The sequence below is a fragment of the Denticeps clupeoides genome, chromosome 12 (genome assembly GCF_900700375.1).
Source record: "Denticeps clupeoides chromosome 12, fDenClu1.1, whole genome shotgun sequence".
In the NCBI taxonomy this organism is placed as follows: Eukaryota; Metazoa; Chordata; class Actinopteri; order Clupeiformes; family Denticipitidae; genus Denticeps; species Denticeps clupeoides.
The window spans coordinates 11,380,518-11,400,402 of NC_041718.1; the positions used below are offsets into that span (position 1 = coordinate 11,380,518).

Here is a 19,885-nt window from a genome sequence, read left to right on the forward strand (position 1 = left end):
TGACAATACAGAACGCTTGTTAACTGCCATCAAAAGAAATAAATGATTTTATGAGATAATACATATGATTTAAATTTAACGTGTATATCCAATGTAATGTAAATCATGCAGGATAATTATTTACGGTTTATTTTATTACGCACAATGGACTATAATGAATGTGCAAATACTTTAGAATGATGCTTAATATATTTATATCATCAATGTTTCAATGATATTTAGTGATAAATATCACTAGGGCTAAAATGTGTCCTGTGTTTTTTTTTGTTGGTAAAATTAGACTAATATATGCGTACACACACAAACACATACTGCTTGTATTTGGGAGAACAAAGGCATGGTTATTCATAGCAAAACAGACCACTGTATTTGTATTCTACTATAAACACTTTCTTTTCTGACTCCATCAGATAGAACAGGAAGATATCAGATACTTAAATGAATGAATAAAGGATCAGACCCTATTCCAGTTGGAAACATTAGTGCCACTGTCTGTAGAATTTTCCAGGCTGCTTCAGCATTTCCTCTTGGGTGCTCAAAAACAAACTGGTGTGCAGGGGTCTGTGAGTCAAATCTCTGCTTGTTTTCTGCCAGACAGTTGATGGTATATAATATAACATAATATGTTTGTACTTCATTAATATTACATGTATTATTAATATTATAAGTGTCAAAAATCACTTGAAATAAAAAGTTAATTTGTATTTGATTGTGTATTTCCTAAGAGGGTCCAGACCAGAAATAATACGTAAACTCAGACAGTTTATTAGAAACCCTGCAGTGTTAAACATCTTACTAATTCCAGCTGAATAATTCTGCTTGGTGAACCACCTTCAGTGTTGATAAAGAAAATACTGCCATGCCTGATGCTCCCAACACCCACATCCTGCATCCATGTAATCTGTGTTGCTGCTGTGTCGAGAAAGGTCACACACCAAAATAAAATCTTTTGTCATAAATGTTTTCCAGGGGTGCTGAAGAAAATGAAGGAATTCCACATCACAGGACAGAGCTGACATGCTTTGTATATATGCATATATCTATATTTCTGTATAGTGTAGGCTGTGTAGCTACTCTGTGAAAAAAGAAAATGCCAAAGGTTCGGGTTCTCAAAAGAGCACTAATACAACACGGAAAAGGCCCGAATAACCAAACAATGAAAAGTACCATCAACGGCCTGTAGGTGACAGCAGAGGACCCAGGACTGACAGAGACAAGAGACATGGGGACGCAGGGCTCTGCAGATGACACTGCGTCTGATTAAAAGCCACACACAGATGTTAGCTCTGGGAATTATGAACATGTGCTCATTTGATGTGGTTCCTTCCGACCTCATGACAACATGCAACATATCTATCTATCTATCTATCTATCTATCTATCTATCTATCTATCTATCTATCTATCTATCTATCTATCTATCTATCTATCTATCTATCTATCTATCTATCTATCTATCTATCTATCTATCTATCTATCTATCTATCTATCTATCATGCACAAAGATACACAGAAACTGAAAGGGTTTATATCACTTTGTTCAAATGATGCCTGGCATTTAGCCAGAGGTTGGACGGCATTTAAAATTAATTAAGCAGCATTGTACAATTAAGATGGGAAGTCGCAGGTCAGACAATGACCGCATCCATCACCCCGGCACAGATCTTGAGGCACAGAGACCGCCGCACTCTCCATTTTAACGATCTCCCCCCTGCCCTGCTTCTCACTCTCTCCACTCGTCCAGGGTCTTTACAGCAGCACTTTACCCAGAACTCCACAGTTTCAGCAACTTTTCCATTATCCTTTTATTGGGGACGGGAACAAAGGAAAACACTTGCAGCGCGAGCGCGGAATGACATCACAGAGGGATGATATCAGTGGAATTATTTGGGTGACGGATGATGGGGAAGAACTGCGACCATCACATCACATAACTGCAAGCGCAGTGGAGGTTTACACGCCATTACCTGTGATTAAGGTGTGAGTTATGATCAGACAACTTCTTTACGGTGTGCAAAACGTATGCCGCTGCAGAGCAGCCATTTACAGATGTTCATAACATGTTCCAACAGGCCATGTGCAGTTCATTCTTCCATTCACCTTTTCCCAAATGTCCTCCTTTTCCTCTGCATTCATCCATTTTTTTTGTTGCTTTGTGTTCCCTCTCATGCCCTCTCACTCTGGCATCACTGCTTCTCTGGTTTCTCCCTCTCGCTCCTTCGCTCCCTCCCTCCCTCCTCTCTGCGCCAGTCCATCATTAGGATTCTGGTGCCATGTGACTGCAGTACTTTGCAAATGGAGGGCTGGGCATAATTTCCCTAAAATGCTGTTTTTTTATCACCTATTTCCCCTTCATCAGAGCGGCGCAGTGAGATTGATGGCTGACGACCACTCTGACAGCCAGGCATTTTTACTGCCAGATTTACCGCCTATCTGCCGCGGAGCCCCTTTATGGCTGGTGCTCGCTAAAAATGCTTATTTCTCAGATAAGGGTTAAGGGAGAGGATAGGGGGAGAGAGAGAGCTAAGGAGAGAAAAGGAACTCGAGAGGCGAGCCAAGAGAGAAATAGTGCGCATCTGAGTGTGTGCAGAGGGGCTGGGCTGCAGGTTTCTTTGCAATTTCACCTCTTTTCCTCAAGATTTTTTACATCAGTTCCCTCCACATAACAAACAGCAGTTTCTCCTGATTCCATCACAACAGTGGAAAAACTTCCTTAAGCCCCCAGCTTTGGATAGGACCGTCTGTGCAAGGATACGAATTTTATGGGGCACCCCTTGGAAAAGAGAAAGAATGTGTGGTCCTTGTCCATTATGAACCTTACAGTCTGCCCTGGCAGTAAAACGGAGTGTTAATGTCTTCCAGAGAGAGGAGAAGAGAGGACTTTACTATTGACAGACGGATAAAGGCAAAGAGCATAGCACCCCTGCTCACATATTGTCATGTTACCCTTTATGGAGGCCAATGTGTGTTTGTGTGTGTGTGTGTGAGATGCAAATGTGAAAGACCGGTTTAAATATTTAGAAAGTATATTTATTTAAGAAAGTATATTTTCATGCATTAAATTCTGTGAAATTCTCCAAAGCAACGTAGAATGGGTCTGTAGTTGAAGAGTGCATTAGTGCATTATGAGTGCATTAGAATATTACTGTAAAACTAGCCAAATTGAACTGACAACAAAACTAGAATACATAAGACAACACATAAATGCAGATGACAGAACATATGTGTGGAGCCGCCTTTTAAAAAGATTCACAAAACCAGTCAGATCTTTGCAGAGCTGTTCACAGTTTAGGGACAAAGCAATGAGCCAGTGGGAATCAAGACATTTCAGATGTACAGGCAGCACCAAAACTGACTGCAGAAGACGGACACACACATGTAACTTTTACCATAACGAGAGAAAAATATCTATTTTGGTGCACATAGCTCTTCCTTTCACAAGCAGTTGTTGTACTGAGGTCTGGTGTAAATTATGCTTACAACACCATTATGCAGACAATAATGTGTAGAGGAAGAAAAACAAAAACCCTCAAAGATTTTTTTTTTTTCAAATTTTGAAGCAGAGAAAGTATCACAATACTCAGCCACTCTGATTTATTTCCTGTTCGCAAGCAAGACAGCAGCAATCAGTTTGATTTAACATTATAGTCAGAAAGTTAGAATTCTTCTTTAAATCAACAATTTACAACAATCATTCGGATTACATGTTGAAAAGGAGGATACTTGACATATTAACATTTAATTAATTGTTGTCTCAAAGTTCATTGTACATCAGACGTCAGGATAGTTTCATTACTTTGTCCCGAGTAATTTTAATGTAATCTGTTTTGGCTTTCTAGGTGTCCACTGCAGTACTATATAACAAATTTGAATTTATTATTTCACTAAATATAAACAAAAGAGCATGTTAATTCTTGAAAAGAAAAAAAAAATCCATTTTGCTCTGCAAGTGTACCAGCCCTGCTGAGCTTTTCATATCGTCTCCTTGTGTCACACTGTGCAGTTGCAGCGCTCAGTAATCCGTAATTATAAGAGGCAATAAGTCCCACTTCTCAGCTCGCGGCGGGGCGACAGAGAAAACGGGGGCAGCAGGGAAAGTTGGACGAACAGAGGAAAAGAAGGAGAGGGGAAAAAAAAAGAGGGGGAGCCTGGATTTTCAATCAGAGAGGAATCACTATCAGGGGAAAATGTGCAATCAAACAGCGATTCCGTGCTACCTGCTCCCTGCTATAAATCACTGGCACTGTGGGTAGCACAGGCGCTCTCATATCCAAGTCAAATGGGCCCGGCTCCCGCCACGTTCTCCAGACCTCTCCCCACGCCTCTCTTCATTAGAGGTTAAATTACCTCCTTCACTCCGTGCTTTTCTTTTTTTCCGCCGTGTGCCAACGCAGACTTTTGTTTCTAGTCCTCCGTCTGCGGTCACATGAATCAACGCCTCTTGTCTGAGACGGGAAAGCGGTGGCACGAGTAATGAGAGCTTTCGCTTTTTTTGCTCTCTCCCATTTCGCTTTTCATTTTCAAAGCACCCCTGAAGACTCGTTACTGGAGATGTATGAGGAGAGGCCAGGGCACATTCGGATTTTATTTAGGCCCTGCGAGGTCGTGACACTGGGACAGGTCAACAGCAAGGGTCAGATTATAAGAGGGAAGGTAGTGAGAGGGAGCAGTAAAAAGCTGAGGGGACGGAGGGCAGGAGATGAGACTTCTGCACGCAAACAGAGCCAAGATGCATCCCGGTCAGCGGAGGGTTAATGGGGTTCAGTCCAGATCCTGCAGCCAAACCCTGCTCTGATCCTGAGTTGCCACTGAAGCTGTGTCTTCTCAGAATATTTATTCTATTCTTCTGTACAAGAAATAACAGGCAAAATTATTTATTTCATTTTCCATGACTGCTTTGGCTCATTGTTGACAAAGTGACAGAGTAAGATCAACATTTTTCTTTTTCTCATTTCAATGAAAAGCACAACTGCGCACTAGAGAGAGGGATCACCTCATCACTCTGGAATGGGCCCGAATAGGATTACGGAGTGGGAAAAAACAGAAACAGTCTCATCTGTGCCCAGATCAGACCATCGTGGCCTTGTGCTGTTTGGTGATGGTGTTTCACATGGTGAAAAAAAATCTGGTGAGCTAAAGCCTGGAAGGGTGGGAAGAGGGAACTGCGCAAATAAACGGTACATTCCTACGTCATCCTTCATTACTGCCCATGTCTGCGCTCATATTGCAAAATGCACGCAAAATTCCATTTATATTCTGTATATGTGTATAGATATTATTTTCACATGTCTGAATCTTCAGATTGAATTTTGTGACATATAAATACATAACATAATACATTAAATATATAATCCTTTGTGACATATGTGTTTATGATATATAAACCTGCATTTGTTTCCGGTAATGCAGAAAATCAGACACTGATGTGGTTCCTGCTCATCCATTCCATAAAAAAACTCTTAATGCTGGTGGTCTTGAATAAGTGCCAGGTGCCATTTCTGGACATTTTACTTTGCATCGTAGAAACAGAAATGTAGATGAGTGTAACGAGGTGCCGCAGTTCACAGCCTGGGATCTTTGGCGTGGGGGTAAAATGCATTAATCCATTGGTTGAGGTCTGCAGGTGCAGACAGCCACGTCTGAGCGGTGCAGATGGGAGCTGCTGTGAGGCTGCACCTAACAGAATGCACACTGGCAGATGGCAAAACTAGCAGTGGACATGTAGAGCATTTCATCACCTAGCCTCAAACTGTTCTGGTTTCCACCCTGGTGGAGGTACTCACAACCTATACTAATTTCTGTTGTATGCCACAAGCACTGACAATATGTGTTGGAAAAAGAGTAAAACAGACGAGTGAAGGTTTCAGAAGGTCTCAGTAACACCATCATCAGCCTGGTCGCCATGTAGAAAACGGGGAAAATATCTAAAAACCAGCAGTGAAGTTCATCACACATTCTGGTGGCAGCCGAGAAGATCCAATTGGCATCCTTCGCTGTCTATTTATAACTCCGCCTCCATCGCTCCGTACTACTCCATACTCCTCTCTCCTTTTACAGCAAGAGGGGAAGACAAAATGGCTCCATCTGACACTCTTCCTGCTCCCCCACCGACTACCACTGAGCCATAAATCTCGCCTCATCCTCCCGGTGGTGGTGCTTCTGCCGGCTGCTAAAAATGTCAATACAAACACCATTATGCCACAATCGCAGGGGACAGGCCGAGGGAAGCTGACAGCAGCGACGCGGTCCTTATGGCATCAGAGAAGGTGTATTTCAACCGGAGATCGGGTCTCAGGCTGCGGTGTCACTTTAACACTGACTCCAGTGCCTGATCTCATTCTGTGATAGAACCAGAAGCACAAACAACTGATTCAAACTGATTCGACTGAGGCGGATAGATGAATGTTCACGCCACCATAATGTCGTGTAAAACTGGTGGAATTCAATTGCGTGTTCAAAAAAGCCACACATGCTACAAAAACGAAATAAAACTCTCCAGTACTATGGTCATTATTAAAACTGATAAAGGTTGAATCATAATGACAAATGATTTGGACCAATAATTAGTTTATTTATCTATTCTGTATTGTAAATGATCCATAATATTATGTAGTGAGGTGTAACCCAGCCACTGGGAATGCATGTGACAGTGTATTTAGCGTAGGATAAATGGTTGCATCAGGAAGGCCATCCGATGTAAAGCTTTTGCCAAATGAATTGTGCCGACATCCAGACTGGCTGGTCCAGTGTGGCGACGCCTAACGGGAACAGCCAAAGGAAGGAGGATTATACAGTAAGGTATGTCATGGTGTATTGTATTTTAATGCTAAAAGAAAGTGCACCAAGAAAAGGACTGTAAAAGTGCAAAACACAAAAAAAAAAATCATAATTAAACGAGGCAATTTGATTTCAGAAACACAGCTGACATCTGGTGATCTGAGGGTTGGGTTCTCACTCCCCTGTAAACATATGGAAACACTGTAGGACTGGAGCTCAGAGAACAATGATCTTTTTCTCAATGTGTAATACCAATAAAACCGAGGGCATTCTTCAAAAAAAAAAAAAAAAAAACTGCTTAGGTAAATCAATATTTAATCAAGATTTAACAAAGGGCTTTTGTCACAGAGCTGCCTGCAGCTTCGGTATGCGGCTCCGTGAATTGTTTATGCCAGACACGCACCACACACACAGACAACTGTATCATGAGTAATTATTTGGTCACAATACTGGCACAGACCCGCTTTCTGAATGTAGTAAGCTTTGGCGTGGCTTTCGGCACCTCAACGATGGAACAGGGTCCTAACATGAGTACATAAGGCCATGGCAGGACTCGAGAGCCCAGCCAGGCGAGCTTAGTCAACCCCCACCACAGAAATGACCTTTAACCTTTAGGAAAAGACTATGACTTAAGTTTACTGCTGTTTGCTTGCCGGGTGCGGCAAAGCCTCAGTCAGGGCAGAACAATCAAAGCTCAAATCTTAAGACCAACAGGGGAGTATTCCATAGCGATGCAGCGTGACTTGCCTTTTTATGTCTTCACATTCAACCAAATGGCTTCCAAGATGAACACACAGCAAAAAAAAAAAAAAAATTGCTTAGTGTTCATTAGAGGTAAACGGGCGATTTGGATGGTACGCAGCGTGGTGTGTGGTGTCCATGCGCCGGTCTTGTCACTGTGACTACAGACATCTTAATGAAATCCCGGCTCGTTATTGCGGCTGGAGGGATAATGGTGTGGTGTGAGTAATGCTGGGACCGGAGAAGGACAAGGCTGCACACTGAGAGAGGATTGTTAATGCGAGGAACACACTGGATCAGGCAGTCAAGAGGAATGCTCAGTTCACTCGTAAAAACTGCTGTGCGTGTGTGTGTGTGTATATGTGTGTGTGTGTGTGTGTGTGTGGCTGGTGGGGGAAGGGCGGGCATGGCAGGGATGTTGTGATGCCGTGCCACTTTTAAAAGCCAGCGAGGAATTCTTGCTTTCAGGAGATGAACGCCGGGATCGATCCACATGGAAGGGCTCCTGTGTGTGAAATGTGAAATGCCGGGAGACCAGCGGTTTCCGCAGCCAAAGACCAATCAACTGCCAAAGATTAGTGGCAACAGTTGGTGTCGCTATTGAATCCGAGTCTAGCAGGGATTTATGTATTTTGTTAATTACCAAACGCAACCATTTTTATAGTTTGTTGTGGTGTTTTTGAGACGCAAATGCGTCGGAGGGAAATAGAAGCGCCAATAAAGCAGACTTGGTATTTCGGGGTGTTTTTTTTTTGGCAAGCAGGAAGTGTGTGTGCACAGCTGGTGAGGGAAAGGGGGGGGGGGGGCTGCGAAGGCTGGACTGTGACGCCGGCTAAACAAGTGTGTGTGTCTGCGTGCCTCTGAGTGTGTGTATGTAGGTGCCCTTGAGACTCGAAGAACCGCCCACCCCCCAAAAAGTGAGTTGGGGGGGGGGGGAGCTGGGCAGTGCAGTCGGGCTGCAGGAGCGGATCAGATGGGCGATCAAACACTAATCATTCCCTCTCGGCCCGCCAAGCATAAAGCTGTCATTAATTTTGTGGAATTACATCAAATCTGGAACATTCTTTATGTGGCCCGCGGCCCGGCGACAGTTATACGACAAGGACTGCTGCGCTAAGCAGATGGGGCAGCTTGGCTTTGCATACTAACTACCCTCATATCCTGGGTTTGCCCCTTCCACTCCAAAACGCATCATACCATCTCCCTGCGCTTTTTTTTTGACCCGTTTTCCCCTTTCTTCCACAGTCTAATGTACATACCAAAATACCTTTCTCTCTCTCTCTCTCTCTCTCTCTCTCTCTGTCTCCATCAATTATTTTCTCTTTAGCATGCTTCCATCACTTTGCTTCGCTCCTCCGTCATCCCCCTTTATTGCCTCCACTGTCAATCACCACCCCATTTCCATTCCACATTTCTCTTCTCCATCTTTCCATCTCCCCTCCTAGCTTTGCGTTGATTTATTTTCTATTCCTTTTATATATTCACGCACCCAGTGTGACTTCCGGCCTTCACTACCCTAAATAACCTTGACTTTCGTGGTAGGGACAGCTCAACCCCCTCTTACAATTCTCACTCGTAATCCACGAGGATACGTCCACCCGGAGAGTCATCATGACCGCGGCCATCGCTCCAGCCCCTCCCAAAAGTACGGAACTAAAGTTCATCAGTGCATTGGTACAGTATAGCAATTAATTATCAGGACCACCAGGAGCCAAGTTGGCAAAACCCCTCCTACTATTACCTACCTGGTACTAGTAAGAGTGTGGAACATCAGCGTACGTTCTCCTTCCCACTAAGGGGAGTAATAACGTCACAGAAAATGATGAGCAGTGACTAGTGGCCAATGACTGGATACTTCATCTACAAAGGGGAGAGAAAGCTGTTCCATCCATTATATCAGCGTCCAGTAAAGGGTTGAAACATGAACACATCTGCACACTTCTGTTTCCTTGTGTGTGTTTTAGCAAGGTCCAACAGAATGGGAGTCCAAACATGTCCATTTAAACACATTCACGCAACACATGGTATAAAATGGCCATTTTGGTGTTATAGATATAAACACACATTTTACAAATAAAATCTGTTTGTTTTAAGTCCAATCCCTGTGTCAATATTGGGTTCATTTTTTTTTAAAAACCTACATTTATTTTTTCCCCTTAATGCTTAGTTTTCACCCAAAACACTACCTTCTTTCCCACCGCTCTCCTTTCACACCATGTTCGCCCTGTTAAAACCACATCAGAAGCCCTTTATTGGGCTGCTTTACCCACAGCCCGCATAAAACTACCAGGCCATGGTAGCCAGCTCCTATAATGGCCAAAGGAACTCAGCCATTTGGTTAAACAGCAGAAAAAAAAAACCTCCTTGCCAACATGTAGATGGCCGGACATCTGGAAGTTGAGGATTCCAATCCACAAGTCACAAAGTCTCAGTAAAACATTGCAGTTGAGAACAAAAATGTAAAATAAAACGTCACACCTGATACTAGCACTGATTCTACTTGCATGTAAACTAAACACGCTGGATTGCACCTCATTTTGCTTCACAAGATAATACACTGAAGAGCGTGTGCATCGAGGTCTGCATTGATTATCCATAAAGCATCTTGTGTCAAATTCATGGTAACATTATTGTGGTGCACATATCTAATTCATTTCCACATTTCCGTCATTGATCCATGCTCTGAAATGTAGCGTAAATTAAGTGTTTGTTTTAAATGGATTTTTCATTCTTTTTTTACCACATCGTCTTTTGCACCAATAGGAGCAGTGCTTCTAATTTTAATATTGTGCAGTCGCAATATGTGCCCTGTTATGTTGTTATTTGTATTTTTTATGTTGTTAATATTATTAACTAGAGTTGGACCGTTGATCATCTTAACATGGGTTAAATGTGTACTTGATTCAGTTCATTTCAGGCTTGCCTGAAGGTACAGCGCCATCTAGCGTTTGGAAGTTTGGTGGTTTGGAAAAATAAATGGAACAAAAAGCCCCGCGCTGTCAGCCATGATCTACCAGGGTTCTTCAGGCCCGGAACACATCACAGCGACAGTCAGCGTTGTGATTGACGTGAATAATAAGCCACAGACAAGACAACTTGTGACTCTTCCAAAGCCGGTGCGGACCTCGCATTTCAGCCTGTCAGCAGAGATATGATCCTATTATTAATGGGCGGAGAGAAGACGTGTCAGGGAATTGTTCCTCGTGTTAAAATGAACGAAAATGAGCGAGCAAAATTGCATCTCTGGACGAACACAACCGAGGCCCGTCTGTGGGCGTTCGCGCTTGGACTTCATTACCCAGGGTTCCGCAGCGCCACGTGACCGCACACATGTGCGTTTGTTGTTGTTGGAGGAGTAACAGCTGCGGAGCTGCGCGGGCATCAGTGCTCTTGACCGCACTTGGGACGACGACGTCTTGTTTCCACAGACGGGTGAGTTTGACACCGGCTATTGTTTTGTTCACTGTATTTATTTAAAATGACTTATCCTGTAACATTGATCCTGTAAAAGTACTCCACGTTAAAGGTTACTGATATATATATATATATATATTACAATATATAAATATGTTTATGTAAGACATTGAAATTTCTACATTGATAATAAGAACATAAATATATTTTTATCAGAGGCTGTCGCGCAGGAACTGTCTTTATCATTCATCCTTATTAAGTAAATAATTGAGTCCTGTATTATATAAATATCCTTATCATTTGTCACCCATGTCCTCTAGAAAGAATTGTAGAATAAATGGCAGAACTCAGATTTAGATCAATTCAGCGATAAATGTTTTTCGTGCCCCCCACCCCGGAGGGCAGCTGCCTTCAGGAATAACTGAGAATTTCCCGTGACCCCGGCCGGTATAAAGTGACACCTCCCTGCGCAGTGCTGTTTACCAGGCATTCGGTGGCATGTGGATGTTGTGGGATGCCCGTGGGGTTTTTTTCTTTTTATTTCTTCGGCCCTCTGCGGCATGGGCTGCGTGTTTGAAGGAGCACGGCGGGTGTTTGGTTTCACTTTCTTGAACTTTTTTTTATTTTGCAACTTTTCCCCAAGCGGCCCGATCGCCTGAAAACATCCCCATAGCCACAAGTGCATTAGAAATTTCACAACAGGCTGAAACCCAATCAGCTCTACGTCCCCATCCACCACCTCAGCCCCCTCTGGCTCTGGGTTCATTAGAACAGGGCTAATTATAGCCGATTGGAGTACAACAAGCCCCGATCTAAATCCAGCACCCCTGCAGAAATATTAAGCAACAAACAGCCAGCGATAAATCATAAACACATGACCGTGTAGATATTCTTAGAAAATGCCCAAGAATGTTCCTGTGGGCCAAACAAGGGGTATACGAACGAAAGGCCTTTACTTGCCTGTCCACTGTTTCTCATCTTGTTTCAGACAGATCTTCATGCACATGGATAACATTCAGAAAGTGATATTCCGTAACGTGGGAAGGAGCTACTTCCCTCAGACGCGAGTGGAATGCCACTACAACGTGACCGGGGATCATAGCTGGGCCAACAGAGACTGGATTGGCCTTTTCAAGGTGCGTCCTGTGTGCATAAAAGCAGATGCTTGTTTTGCTCATAATTTTGCTTGAGGATTAACTGCAAAAAAATGAAAGCTCGTTGCTTGGTGTGACAGGTAGGATGGTCCACAGTGAGGGAGTACTACACCTACGTGTGGGCACTTGTTCCTGAGGGCTATTCTGCTGGACAGGAGGTGGACTGCTGTGCTACCTTCCAGCGTGAGTTCACTTTTTGCCGTTGATCCATTTTTGAAGGCCATTTTCCGACTGGGTTTAAGAAAAGCCAAAAATTGGTGGTTGCCCTCTAACTGTGGGACAGACGCTGGGTGAATATGGATCAGAAAACCTCTTCACTGCTCTCTGCTAATGTCCATCTTATCCCTTTCCCCGCATTTTCACAGCCTCCTACTTGCCACGGCCTGGTGCAAAAGCTTATCAGTTTGTGTATGTGAACGCAAGTGGTGAGGTTTGTGGCGTCAGCTCCCAGTTTGTCTTCTCTGCTCCCCGACCTCTGGATGAGGTGGTGACCCTGGAGAACGAAAAAGGCGGAGAGGAAGGGGCAGGGGAGGACCTGCTGGTGGTTGTCCCCAAGGCTCAGATACTACAGGTAAGGACAGTCCTTCTGTCCCTCAGGTTCGTGAAGACACGAGTCTTTCATTCACTTTGGACGGCGAATGAAACGTTGTTGATTTGTAATCTGCTGACAGAGTCACCTTGAAGAGTGCCAGAATGAGTTGAAGGACCTGAAAATGCTCATGGAAGCCAACGAGAGAGAAAAGGAGCAAGAGAGGGCGAGGAACGAGGGAGACATGAAAGTCTTTGTGAAAGAGAGAGATGAAATGAAGGAAGAGATCATTCAGCTCATGGACGGCCTGAGGCACAACCGAGAAGAGCTGGAGAAGATGGAGCTTAAACACAAGGTACGGCCAAGAAAGGTAGCAGAGAAATCGCCTTCGGGCTCGCTACTAACTCTCAAACACTGAAACGTGCCAAAAAGGCACAAATCCAAAGTCAATAAAATATTTCTTAATGTTCAAATTTGATTTTGTTGCTGAGAAGCACTCGATGACCATAGTCCTGAAATGTACCCAGAGATTAGAGCAGCATGGCAATTATTTACATTCTCTCAAGAAACTGAATTCCCACATTTCCCCCAAACAGATCACAATCATTTAGCAAGTTTCAGTTTAAAATGTTGCAATCCACCATAGTTCCTGAACAATGAGCCCCTTCTCCTTATCCTACAGTATTTACACACCTCAAATGACGCATTTACACTGAATTTACTTCACCCAAAAAAGGCTTTACTGCTGGTTTCCACTCTTCTCATCCCTGTGCACGGGCATACGGGGTTTTACTACGGCTGCCCTGATACCAGTTGGTCCTGCGTGCAGGAAACGCAGAGCTCCCATCAGAGCATGTCAGCTGAGCTGGTGGACCTGCTCACCGAGAGGGATGAAGTCCAGCAGCAGATCAGAGAGCTCGCAGACGACAACAGCCTCCTGACGCAGCACTGGAAGCAGGCCGAGGCGGAGGTGGAGAGGTGAATGTTGGCACTCGCGCCCGGACTGGTCCTGTAGTCGCAGGGGGAAATAGCACAGCCAGTTCAGAGAATCTGGACAGGAAGGACGATGCAAGTTTCATGAATGTTACGAGCTGCCGTGGCAGCGGTACAAGTAACATAAAAGCCGTTTGAAGGTCTATAAATATGCACATAAAGACATTTTAAATAAAAAAAATATCAGTTCATTACCTCATAAACAGCAACAACTCTTTCAAATAAATTGTTCACATAACCACAAGTATAACATCAGGGTTGCTTTTGACAGGGGTTCTGACTGTCACAGCATGCGCTGTTTGGTCTTTGTGATAACTGATGACCCCTATGCAGGATGAAAGAGCGAGTGAAAAAGATGGCCTTACAAAGGAAGGAAGAGGAGAAGGAAAGGAAGAACTTGCAGGTAAAGTCTAAATATGAACATGTGGCCCAGCAAAGAGATTATTACAGCATATTTAATGCTCGGAATTGGGTGGAAACAAGATAAAATAATGCAACGAGGGTTTCGAATGATGAGTGCTGAGTTACTGAAATTATGATTTATTGTAATATAATAAAGTAAAGTAAAATTTATTTTTTATTTTGCAATCCAGACTGACATGTTAATGGAACAGAATTATAGAATACTGCACTTCATTGCCAGTTACTTTGGCAAATTAGTATTTAAATTATATTATTATTAGACATTTATTCAAATAGATGACACGATTGCTTTCTCTTCTAATCCATCAGCCTTCTATTGCATCATAGCAAATTTTCCATAACAACAGTCACATTAGAGATCTGTAATCATTATGCAAACCAATTAGTATCATGTGTTTCACAATACTGTGTATTAAATGACTATAATTATGTAATGGTATTATAAGGTAATATACTTGTTTAGACTTCCTGTCAGCACCTTAAGTAGTTAATTCACACTACATTAAGACTGCTATCTTATCTCCTGGTTCAGGAGGAGTTGGAGGCTGCCCAGAATGAGCTGAGGGTGATGCAGGAGCGCATGGAGGCTAGCGAGCTCACTGCCGACGCCCTGCGCAGGGACCTCAGCGAGCTGGGCAACCTGCAGGGCCACAGTCACGCTGAGCTACACCAGACCAGGCTCCAGCTGGCCCAGGTGAACCTTCAGCTCTCCCAGGCCAACCTGGCACTGCGCGAGGGCCAAGCCGCCTGGTCCCAGGAGAAGGAGCAGCTGAGGCAGATCGCAGAGGTGAGCACGGGTTTGATATTCAAAGTGTGCCGTGTGCGGCATGGGATTTGTTATAGTGGCAGGAAACAGGAGCATGAAGTCAGTGTACGAAAATGGCTCATGAGTCAGGAATGGGCAGAGAGGCGAGTGTGGACAAAAGACTGCCAATACCATCACTCCCCTGCATACACAAACTCACGAGATACTCATGCAAATACAAGACAATAGCTCATAATCAATAAATCAATTTCTAAATTTAGATTCATTGTATATTCATTACAGAAACCAGTACTGAAAATACCACTTTGTAGGGTCACAGCGGTGTGGTGTCGAGACCATAGAGCCAACGTAACAGAACATTTCTGACTGCATCCCTTATATCGTAGTGTGCTGTAGATTTCACAGACCCGCTCCAGTCAGGAAGGGATGTTTGACCCCACCTGCAGCTGTGAATGTATAATCACAAATGATGGTGCATGTATTTTAATGTAAAAAATGCACTGTATTCAAGCCATCGATCATTAAATAAATGACAGAATACTGAGTGTATTGTAAATTTTCTCCACATTTATGTTATAGAAGTGGGTTTTATGTGGCCATGGATTGAATCAGGGATCGGCATTAAAGGAAAGAGTGATGTGCAGCCCTTAAAGGTTTAGTTCGAAATACGTGAAAGGCAATGCATCCAACTTTAAAAAGCACCAGTGCACAACATGCGTTTGGCCTGACAGGGGGATAAGGAGCGCGTCCAGAAACTGTGTCGCGAGATACAGCGCAAAGACGAGTGGCTTCAGGAAGAGAGGGCAGAGCGAGAGAAACTGGAGACAGAGCTTGGGAAGGAAAATGACTGCAACAGGGTAATATTTTTCCCCCTGTCCAGCGTGTTCTTACTTAAGTACTCTAATGTCCTCAAAAGTCTGATGAGTGCACAGAAACTGTCCAGAGGACAATCAGTAACACATAATACAGCAGCAATTGCCTGTGCTAATGGCCTTGGCAGGTCCTGCACAGCCCTAAATTTAGACTATACACTGAGCGTCAGTCGCAGCTCAGACCTTTGAACAGATCATTGCTATTCAAATGTTTTACTCTTAGAGTAAATAGAGAAATACTCCACATTCCTTTCACATCAACTCATTGCACTTCAGAATGGACGGTTTCCGTTCACTGTGGCACTCTGCTAAATCTGGGCTTTGCTTCTGAAAAAAAAAAATTCAGCGAATATTTTTATTTATTTATTTGATGTGATATGATCTGCATTGCACCATGGCACAGTAGGCCGTGTGAAGAGTCCTCACGAAAGTGACTGATCGCTGCCCTCTGCAGGCTCAGCTGAGCGAGTGCCGCAAGGAGGTGCAGGAGCTGAAGGCCAGCCTGAGAGGAGCTCAGAGGGAGAGGGAGCAGACGCAGCTGGAAAAACAGGCACAGCTTCTCTGTTCTGAACATAGGGTTGCATGTGGAAGCCTGTTTGCACCACTATATACATGTCTTTGTTTTTAACACACAAAACTGATTTTGACATATCAAATTTATTAGTATTAGTAGATGCATATTTATCTGATAGTGCCTCTAATCTGACATTGTCATAAAAATGAGAAAGCACTACCAGCTTATTACATTTGGTTATATTTGGATTAATGGCAGACATAAAATATTATCTGAAGATGAACTAGAATGATGTTACAGAATGTTAAATAATATATGTTCTTGTCATTTGTTTTCCCATCCATAGATCCTTCTGGAACGCATACGTGAACTTGAGAAGAGACAGGAGATGGAAGCCGATGGGAGGTGGTATGAGGCAGCATCCTCCTACATGGGTCAGTCTAATTCCTACTGCCAGGTTTAGGTAGACCGTGTAGTTCTCATCTGAATATTCATGCAGAACGCTGTCCATTCATTCCACAGCCCAAACTGACAGCATTTCATTTGAGGACAAGACACCTGGGGCTCCTTCATCACTTCAGGCAGATGTTAATGAAGTTTGGGCCCAAACTCAACACCATGTGCCGGTTGAGCCAGACGAGAAGGTCGAAATTGGTAAAAGCTATGAAAATTCAGATCAGGAGAACCATGTGAGCTCACATAGACTTAAATGGATTTATCAGATGAAGTGTAATTGCATGGTTTGACATTTTATTTCCATCTGATAGGAGCCAGAGAAGCAAAAAATCCAGTCAACAGCCACACCCAATGAAGATAAAGCACTTATCCTTGGAGACCCCATTCTGAGGTGAAGACGTTATTTTAAAATTAAATCACGGCAACCCCAAACCATTCTACTCTGTAAACACCAGCTATTCGTGCCACACTTTTCCACTCCATCCTTCCGTTTCCCACTCTCCTCCCATTTTCATTTTCATGTGATTCTCATTTAAAGTGCTGCAGCTCTCTGCCTTGACTTGAGGAACAGTGCTGCAATGATAAACCCATTAAAATCCTTTCACAGCCGTTGGAGTCACTTGTTTGGGGAAGGGACACTTAGAGAAGGTTGAGTGGGTAAGACGTCAGTGTGGGAGGAGGTGTGGAGATGATGTACAACTGGTCATACGGCCCAGGCCAGCTCTGCAGTGCATTACACAACCTCTCCTCCCTTTAAAAACACCTATCTCACCCACTTACCACCCCCCATCTCTCTCTCTCTAATACACACAAACACACACACACACACACACACACACACACACAAAAGGCATGTGGACTAACTACTATTCTGTTTTCCGCAGTGATCTCGCCGACACCCCCTTGTGGTGAACCACAAAAACGCACACGAAGCGGCGTGCTTTGAGGAGTTTCTGTCTGAAATAACTTTGCAAATTAATCAGACATTCATACCAGACTCTGAGGGTGCCTTATTTCATGATTTGACTAATAGATTTTTTTGTGCTGTTTAGTGTTTTGAGGTGTTTTTTTTGTAATAAATGCTGCACTTGATGTTTACATTATATCAACACAAAATAGGGTGAATGATGGGACAGTTAGTGGGGCGAGCTTGGGTCCTTGGTGTGATGTCATTTTAAAATCAGTAGCACAAGAAAATGTTTAATGAAGGATATAGGGTCATTTCGGCTGCATTTAGCATTTTATCCTAAACTTTTGGGAAATTTTAAGATTTTATTAAGATAAGATAAGATAAACCTTTATTAGTCCCACAAGTGGGAAATTGCATATTAAATAACTTAGCCAATGAAAGTTATTTGCCTGTATAGAAATTTTAGAATCGAGAGCCACCAGCGATCAACAGGATAAAATGGAATGACACCGTTTACATGCAAATTATAAAGACTGATCATTCTGATCAGATTTGTAGTTTCACTGTTTTGTTTGCTGATGGAGTGAACTCTTCTGCTATTGAAAATGTGCTGAATTCAAGCTTAACTTTATACTGGCTGACGAGGCCAAAGAAATACTGCCGTATGTTTGCATTTGAATTTTGCCCAGTGGGCAACTGGTTTTGATATTAGTTTAATCCACGAACTATAGCGCGCGGTATATATATCCATCTATATTGGCGACGTGTATTTTCACACACTTTAAGTCTTGGCAATAAAACATTGTCTGTTTACCAACTGGTGCACATCTCTCCTGCTACTTTTATAGCCGCTGTTAAATGGAAAACACATCCACATTCTGTATCGCCGCAACTGTGTGAGGAACCGTAGATCAGGGAGATCGACGAGCGCTTCATTCGCCCCGGCTCTCCACATCCCTCTTCCTGACGCGCAGCGCGGGCTTTTTTGCGTGAAACAGCCCTGGCCTTTCCCGTCGGGTTCATTTTAGATTTATGGGCAAACACAAACGCTGCGGAGAAACGGGCCTGGAAGTCTTTATTTGACAGCTCCTCATGGAAACACGCGTGACACACTCTTCCCCTCTCGCGCCAACCGCCGCCGTCGGTTGTGGTCGGAAAAATAACAAGTGCGCCACGTAACTCCGGCCTGCCTCTGTTCGCCTGCTGCTGTGCCTCTCCATCCGTCTCTCCTCCCTCTCCCCGTGTCTCATTATGAAATTGATGGAGGCGTAGGGCTGTTTTTACAGCCGGCTCTAAACCCTTAACTGAGGAATCAGGGTTGGATTGATGTCTCCTGCTCCCCAGGCACTTTTAATTAGAAATGGAGAAGACGTCGGAAGACCCCGGGGTCTGCCACTCTCCACTCGCTGCCTCTTTTATCCTTCCATCTTTATCCCCGTCTTCCTCTCCTCTGCAACTTGACCTTTCCTGTTCATCTGCCTCCCATCTTGAACACTAATGGATATTATAATCTCTTTCATGCGCTCAGTCATTCTGATGCCTGGCCAAGATAGCATCATACACGCAGACACACTCGCTCAAACACACGCAGCCTTTGATTATGTGAGCTACTTCAAATTGATTTTCATTCAAAGATGCCAGAGAAATGCACTTTACAGGGAACAGTGAGCTAATGAAGACAGAGAACGTGAACTACAGTGTCATGTTCCATCAGTCTTTACATCATTTTATTGTAATTATGCATCTCTTACTAGCCCAATTACAATGCATGACATGCAGAGCTCTGCCGTAAAATCGGTGTATCACAACATCCATGGTATCATACATAAAAATATGAATGTAGACCCCATATCTGAGTATACTGGGACCAATTGATTTAGTAACAGAACCTGAACCTGATCTTTAGTGAGGCTTTTGTAAACAGAGTTTAAAGTGGGAGGAGCACATATCGATGATTAACAGCTCTCACGCAGACACTACTTCCACATTCTGGGTGGTTTATTGCTCGTGGGTGATCTGGGTGACGGAAATACCAACAAAGAGGCCAGTTGGTTTCTCTTCTACAAGAAACAGATAATTACCAAGCGGTTTTTTTTTTTTTTCTTTATTTCTTGAAAATTCCAAGAACACCTTAGGCATTAGACTACCATGTAAATAATACCCGGAGAGACAGGTACCGCTACGGCAAATTAATAAACTGATGTATGGATGGTGTATGATTCATGGTGTTAACATAAAAAGGTCTTTATTCATTTGTTTTAGACATATTGCAATACATGCCTACACACACGCATATGAACAGGAAAAATATCAAAATATTCACGTCTATTGAGATTT

The 19,885-nt window shown here is 43.4% G+C and overlaps 1 protein-coding gene across 3 annotated transcripts; it reads left to right on the plus strand.

The window, feature by feature from the left end:
* The first annotated feature begins 10,839 nt into the window (after window positions 1-10,839).
* calcoco1b (calcium binding and coiled-coil domain 1b) lies at window positions 10,840-18,369 on the plus strand. 3 transcript variants are annotated; one of them, XM_028997541.1, is made up of 14 exons: window positions 10,840-10,949; window positions 11,920-12,067; window positions 12,166-12,268; window positions 12,451-12,656; window positions 12,757-12,969; window positions 13,444-13,592; window positions 13,941-14,010; window positions 14,563-14,817; window positions 15,528-15,653; window positions 16,123-16,218; window positions 16,529-16,616; window positions 16,705-16,871; window positions 16,950-17,029; window positions 17,523-18,369. In XM_028997541.1, exons 2-14 carry the CDS (start codon window positions 11,930-11,932, stop codon window positions 17,548-17,550), a joined length of 1,719 nt encoding a protein of 572 aa, XP_028853374.1. In that variant the 5' UTR covers window positions 10,840-10,949; window positions 11,920-11,929; the 3' UTR covers window positions 17,551-18,369. The 3 variants fall into 3 exon arrangements, with proteins under 3 accessions (XP_028853374.1, XP_028853376.1, XP_028853375.1); XM_028997543.1 differs by having other exon boundaries at window positions 16,705-16,836; XM_028997542.1 differs by having other exon boundaries at window positions 10,860-10,949; window positions 11,924-12,067.
* The last annotated feature ends 1,516 nt before the right edge of the window (window positions 18,370-19,885 follow it).